This window comes from Nannobrachium achirus (assembly GCF_963921795.1).
Source record: "Nannobrachium achirus genome assembly, chromosome: 21".
In the NCBI taxonomy this organism is placed as follows: Eukaryota; Metazoa; Chordata; class Actinopteri; order Myctophiformes; family Myctophidae; genus Nannobrachium; species Nannobrachium achirus.
Genome location: NC_137828.1, coordinates 11,863,252 through 11,870,751, shown reverse-complemented (window position 1 = coordinate 11,870,751; position 7,500 = coordinate 11,863,252). Strand labels below are relative to the sequence as shown.

The window sequence follows — 7,500 nt, the reverse complement described above, 5'->3', positions numbered from 1 at the left end:
ATTATTAATGCAGTATAATCCACCCATGAAATAAAAAGTGCAGACCACCATCATCACCAGCAAGTGAATGAGACACCAGAACTCTGACTTGAGCCCAGCCTCCCATGCAAGCCAATATAAAACAGTATAACAATAAAACACTACATTGTATTTTTAGTAGCAGCTTAAATATGTGCAGGTGTTGTGCAGAATATACAATCACTAATCAATAGCAGCAGTGCTCAAGCAAATGCACATGAGGAGTGAAGCATATAGGCTATACATAGGAAATAGAATAGGAGGAAAAATAAGCAGTATAGGACTATTCAGATTGGGTGAAGTATGAAAATGATTAGCCTACATGCAAAAATGAGTCTGCATGCAATCAGAACTTTGGCTAGTTAGCTAAGCTATGGAAAACAAGGGTTGGCTATGATGATCTGAGAATACATCTACTGTATAACAGGCTAGATCATATAAGGCTATATGAGAATGGCATAACATGACATTCTTGTGTGTACTGTGTGTATGCACATACATTGTTTTAACAGCAAAGTCAGTCAGTGCGTTTAATCTACAGCAAGATCCTGTGAACATTTTGGGAGTTCACAAAACAATAATACTGTGACTGACTGAAACAAAAATATTGTGATGCCTAGATTGTTAATTTTGTATGACATAATCATATGACTACTAGATAGATGATGGGATATTATACAATTATTGTTATTACTAGGGACATCCAGCAGTTTAGTTTCTAGTATCTCCATCTATCTCTCTGGAAGAGGTTGCACATGAACTCTGCAGCGGCCGCTCTGAGGCGCTCAAACACAAACACTCTAACATTAATCCTCACACTACTTGACACTATTACCATACTTTAGATAACTAGTCATTGTTGCAACAAACCAAACCATTTTTCACTTTTCACAATTTGGGAACCTACATACATTCATAACGTGATGTGATTGTGATCAACTGATCATGTCACTAGTTTGGGAGTGCTTCCTTCCAGAACTTACCAAACAGGTGTTTCGTTCGAAACACTTGCGTTTGTGCTTAAAACGTTATCCATGCTTATTGCTTAATGGTGTTGGATAAAGAAGGAAGAAGGAAGAGGGGAGAAGATTTTCTGTTGCATGCTTACCCACAGACATCAGCTGCTTCCTTGAGTGTAAACAGTCAAGCTCTCCTCTCAGTTTACAGTAATGAAACATGCTGCTCTATGTTACATTACGTCTTTTTTTCTCTCTCTCCCTGTCTCTGTTCAATGCGTGTTGTGTGTGGAAGAAGCCGGGGGAGGGTGGAGCGAACAGAACCTGAAAGTTGATCTTATGTTTGCAGTCTTTTTTTTTCTTTTTCTTTTTCTCCCTGTCTCTGTTCAATGCATGCTGTTGTGTGCTGAAGAAGCTGCTTTACAGTCAGGACCGGGGGAGGGTGGGGCGAACAGAACCTGAGAGTTGATATTATGTTTGCAGGACCAATGAAAAGACTTTTCCATTTACTTCAGATGATCATAATTATCCTTTATAGCACACCTAAGTTTCACAACCATAACATGATGCAAGCGGACACACAAACCGCAAAGCTACTATAGGTCTCAAAACAACGTGAAAGCAGGAGAAACCATTTTAGCTTTATAAGGGGTGAGTATATAATATAGGGACCCTCAATTATTTAAATTGTATCGCTCATTGGTTTTATTCCAGCAGTAATTTTAAGTTTTTAGACACAAATGATAAACATAATAATAATTATTATTATTATTGGGGGAAAAAGAGTTTTAATCCAGACTTTTTGACTGGGGGGGATATCCCCTCCACCCAAAAAAAGTGGGGGTGTTAATCCCCCCCATCCCCCCCTATCTGCTGCGCACATTGTCCGTCCGTCCGTCCGTCCGTCCGTCCGTCCGTCCGTCCGTCCGTCCATCCGTCAGTCAGTCTCCCCTATCCATGCCAAACTTTGCACACACACTCCTTGGCTGGCAAACCACAACCGAAGGTTCAAGTCCGAATTTAGTTAGGGTTACTGAGGTTAAGGTTAGGGTTAGGGTTAGGCATAGTATTCTTAACAAATTCGGACTAATGAACCTTCGGACTAATGAACCTTCGGACCAAAGCCATGGCACCAAAATCACGCAAAGCGGTACACACTACACAGTATCTCTAAAGTCATGTCATCAACATGGATCTGTCCCATTTTCCATGCCTGATTGGCTACGATTGCCTTCTAAAGTTTGTGTATGCGACGTGACGGTCGCTTATCTCCCTATTTGGGAGTCTTACTTGCGATGGTTTATGTTGCTACATAAGAGCCATGTTGTAGCCCTGGAACACAGCGTTCTCTTGTATCAGCCAGGGTTGGCACACAGTCCACATCGCATTAGGAACACCATGCCGACCTTTTAAAAAGCCATGACTCATGACACAGCATGTGCTGCTTCACCACATATGCTGTTTATAATTCTGTTGACCATCACCACCAAAAGATTCAAACACTTTCATCATGTATCTCTATACGCTATCACACTGTTCAGATTGATATTCCAAATATCATTTGTGGCCTATATCCAGATTGGTGTATGTGACTCCAATCTATTTTAAGCAGTCTAAACAGCAAAAGAATATATATATATATATATATATATATATATATATATATATGAGAATCACATTCATTACCCTTGTTCAGACTGCATAGAACCAATCCGGACAAATAGTGAAAACAGCCATTTTACAAGTTCAATTTGGAAACTTGTACCCTGGCTATTTTCACTATTTTTAAGATAGCTCTTCATTATGTATTTTTTTTATACGTTTGGGTCGTGGGGAGACACCAAATGTATCTTTTGGGTCTTGAGCAAAGGTTTGGGAACCCCTTCTCTTGTCCACAGAGAACACCAGCTGGAGAGTACTTTGGATATCATGTCCATAGCATTCAAACACAGCGTGATGCCCTCACTGTTCCAACCTATCAGCAATTCTCACTGCTCAAGCGTCCTGTCATCTGTGTGTTATTAGCAAAGGCTTAGCTGGAAAAAAATCGAAACAAGGACTTCTCATGGTTGTGATAAGAATTCAATTAACGTTGGATTGTTTGTCACATACAGTCAATAGGATCAAATGACCGGCGCTTCTCTCCAATAGTTCAACTGGTTCCAGCGTGAAGCGCCCATGCAGGGCGCTGCACCAAAAACCGCCATGCAGGCTTCGAGAGCATTGAAGCGAGATGGTCGGCGCTGGGAAGAGGAGCCGACCAGCACGTCGTTACCATAGAAATAAATGAAAAACTGGCACTGCCAACCAGGGGTGTCGCACCAAATTCTGGGCCCCGGGTACAAGGATTCACTGTGGGGCCCCTGTGCTTTAACTGTTGAAAAATAGCAGATATACAAGCTCACAGCGCGGCACAGAGTGCCGCGCTGCGAGCTTGTAGATCTGCTATTTTTTTTTAAATCATGGAAATCTTTGAATATTCCAAATCCTTCTAAGGTTTTTTGAAAAATCGATGTTTCGATGTCAGTGGAGCTCAAACCTTTTCATGTGAAGGACCCCCAAAATGATATGTATTTGGCCACGGACCCGCATCTCAAAATATTTAGTTCCAGGGACCCCCCAGAAGCTAAATTTGAGTTACAAATGTTCGCTTAAAAAATACATTATGTTTAAAGATTTGCACACATTTTCACGACTTTTCAAAAATAGCAGATCTACAAGCTCGCAGCGCGGCACTCGGTGCCGCGCTGTGAGCTTGTATATCTGCTATTTTTCAATAGCTAAAGTATAAAATAATTAAGGCCCCTCCACCACCTTGGGCCCTAGTAACTCAGTCTCACTTTCCTACCCCTTGTGACACCCCTGCTGCCAACTCAAAAGACGCTTATAGCAACAGTGTAACATATGTTGTGTGCTTTTTTTCCCCCCCTCACTCTCTCTGTAGTTACTGGGATGACTTCCACTCGTGCGCCACCACGGCGCTGGCGGACTGCCAGGAGGGAGCCACAGACCTGTGGGAGAAACTCAAGAAGGAGTCCCGCAACCTGCAGTTCAGAGGGAGTCTGTTTGAACTCTGTGGAGGCGCCAACGGAGGGGCCCCCAAAACAACCGCCGGGCCACCGAGAGGGGCCCTGACCCTGCTCCTCCTAACAGCACTGTCCACCCTGCTAGTGACTTGGCTTGCCTTTTAGTACAAAAAAAAAGAGGTGTATTAATAAATAAAAAAAGATTTAAAAAAAGAGGAAAAATACATGAAAAAAAAGAATAAAAAAGAGTGCTAGCTATTCCTCAACAAGAAGAAACCATTACTTCAAGACAAGACAGATGTTTTGTGTTCATCTAGAGAAGAAAAGAAAATAAAACTGCAAAAAAAACAACTACCACCCCCAACTTGGATTTTAATATTACGACGAAGTCATCCGAAGAGGCGGGACGGAACGCATGGTTTCACCATATAAGGACATTCGGGAAGGCGGGGCTTCAGCTAGCGCTCATCCAATCACACCTTTCATCTGATCTGGCAGGGGGAGGTGCTGATGGCATTATTTAAAGTGACAGAACATTTTGGTAGAGATTTGGGTTGTGTACTTAACTTGTCATGATGTGGCAAAATAATTTGCCCTGTTGCACAGTCGATCAGAAATTAATAATCTACAAAATGGCTCCTTCTTGACTTGACTTCCAGTATACACTGAAACAGCTCAGTTTAGTGCTGTATGACTGAGAGCTATATTTCACAATACAATGAAAGTCAATGAGAAGAATCATTTTGGATTATTCATTTCTAATCAACTGCGCAATGGAGCAATAGATTGGACAAGACATGCAAGGAAACTACATCAGTGGTTCTCAAAGTGGGGTCCGGGGACCCCCAGGGGTCCTTGAGAGCGATCAGTGGGTCCCCAGAAAAATGACTTAAAATAGCCTCATCATCTTAACCACTTTAAGCCTTTTGGCTATTTGAAAATAGCAGATCTACAAGATCACAATGCATGGAGACATGTTGCGAGCTTGTAGATCTGATAATGGGTCCTTGTATTAGGGTCCTTGACAAAAAACAAACAAATCAGATTAGTGTCCTCGGCCAAATACAGAGGCTAATAATCTGGGGGTCCTTGACATGAAAATGTTTGATTGAGAACCACTAGTAAGTAACTATAGGACATATGATATCCCCACACCTCTAACCAACGAGTCCTATTGCTTTTAAATATTAATGTATGTTAGACGCTGGGTTGGAGAGATGATGGAGTTATTATGATGGCGTCTGCTCTGCTTTACAATCAGAGTGAATTACACCGTATTAAACATTATTTATTCATGTCTAAGAGGCTATAAGGCCGACACGGCGTCAGGTCATTACAAGCTGTCTACACACAGAGCTACCGGTCTATGGGAGCCTCAACGCATGCAGTGTCAGGTGGAAACCTCGTATGTCCAGAGGCGTCAATTGGGTATGGCAAGCTATGGCAGCTGCCATACCTTGGCTACAGTCAGGGGGAAATAATAAAATGTACTTTTCATCGTGTCCACATGACTACCAGCCATGTTGCCATATCTTAGCTTTTTCTGAACTGACGCCACTGCATATGTCCAAGATTTTAAGGAATTGTGGGCTGTTCTCCAATTGGATCCAATGTTAGTATTTAGTCACAAGTTGTTAAAAAAAATTATAAATAGGTTAGGGTGTCCGTGTGTCCAAAAATAGCCTATTGAAAATAGCTCATGCTCATGCTAACTCCAGCTTTATCTGATATTTTGCTACTTTTGTTGTGTGACACTGTATAAATTACTGTGTCACACACAACACAAGTAGTTAAAATTACAGTCTGTACGAACTACGAAGTATAGGGCATTCATTAATTTACAAATAACATTAGGGGGGAAAAAAGTGAAACATGGAGATACAAGGTTTCCTCACGACAGCAACGCTCTAATAAAAAACCCAGCCTGCAGGAGTTGATCATAAATAAATAATCAGAATCATCTAAGACTTACTTGAACGGTATAATTCCTTCCTCGCAGCCGTTGGCTCTGACCTAACACCCATTAGACAATCCTCCTTTATTTTTCATCTAGTTTAAATTATAGATTTTTCCCTCCTTTTGATTTTTTTAACAAATTATATGAACCACGTTGGGTTCCGGATTATAAAGGCAACCCATCCGCACCGAACGTGGACGGAATGCTTATGATTGTGAATGATGAGATATTTGTACTTTGATAAAGGTTATTAAAAATGCTTATTAATAGCAGGGAAGCAATCCCCGGAGGAATAAGATGTAGGCCATTCCTCTGTGGTGGAAAACGTTTTTTTGTTTTTTTTACTTAAGTAAAAGTATCAATACTGCAATGTAGAAATACTAAGTAAAAGTCCGGAATTCAAAGGCTATGTAGGCTACTTGAGTAAAAGTATGAAAGTGTTGGCAAAAATGTAGGCCTACCTAAAGTACCAAAAGTAGAAAGTACAAAATGTTTGAAAATACCAATATAACATATTTATAATATTATAATTTATATCTGCAAAGTAATTAGTAGGCCTAACTAAAGTTTTGAAATAAATGTAGTGGATTGAGTGTACAATATTTGGATCCGAAATGTAGTGGATGTAGTAAAGTACAAATACAAAAAAAAATGTATTTAAGTAAATGTACTTATTTACTTTCCACCACTGGCCTATATACACTATTCAAATCCTTTAGTTTAATTTTAACTCAAAGAGTGCTTGTTTCCATTTTTGTACGCTCTCTGAGTTATAGGAACGGATGAATTAGGCCTAACACCGAAGATTTTATAGCCTATAGGCTATTCCAGTGTTTCTCAAACTTAACTCTGACAGTGTACAAATTAAATGGAACCTGACGGGTTCATTAAAGGAACCCACAGAGTCCCTGGAATCTATATTTGAGAACCACTGGGCTATTCTATCATTTCTATGAGCTTCATATGAAGAGCTTTCAACAACAAAAATGTACAAAGCTGAATTATAGACATATACGTGGTTTGTCTGATAAGACAGAGGAACGGGTTTGAGTGTGTTTGAAGAGCAAAAATACTAAAACAATAGTTTTGGAAAGAAATTATATCAATAAATGTTTGGCAATACTATGACCTCACTTCAAAGGCCTGTGTAGCTATAATAGTAATATTAAATAATACATTATATATTCTAATAAAACCGTGGCTGAGAGAGATATGACTGTTTTGCCATTCAAGGCCAATATAAGATAATATATATATAATAATTATGAAGAGAAATATTGATTTATGATATATATATATATATATATATATATATATATATATATATATATATATATATATATTCTTCCCCAACAGTTACAGTAGCACGACTTTGACGACGAATTAACATTGAGAAAGTGTAATAAAATGAAGATATTTTGCTAGCTTTATTTGATGTTTTGCCAAGGCACATTATTATGAACAATTCATATGAATATAATAGACCACGTTTTTTCCACTGCCTTTCAATGAACAACGTTGTTTACTTATGTTCGTTTATAAT

General features: G+C 39.5%; 1 protein-coding gene across 1 annotated transcript in view; it reads left to right on the top strand.

Moving 5' to 3' along the window:
- nrn1a (neuritin 1a) overlaps window positions 1–4,165 on the top strand; it is a gene marked incomplete at both ends in the record, with an annotated part of 8,122 nt that extends 3,957 nt beyond the window's left edge. Inside the window, one exon of the mRNA XM_080751634.1 lies at window positions 3,919–4,165. Coding sequence (XP_080607760.1) covers window positions 3,919–4,165 — 247 coding nt within the window. The remainder of the gene's footprint in view (window positions 1–3,918) is intronic.
- Between the last annotated feature and the right edge of the window lie 3,335 nt (window positions 4,166–7,500).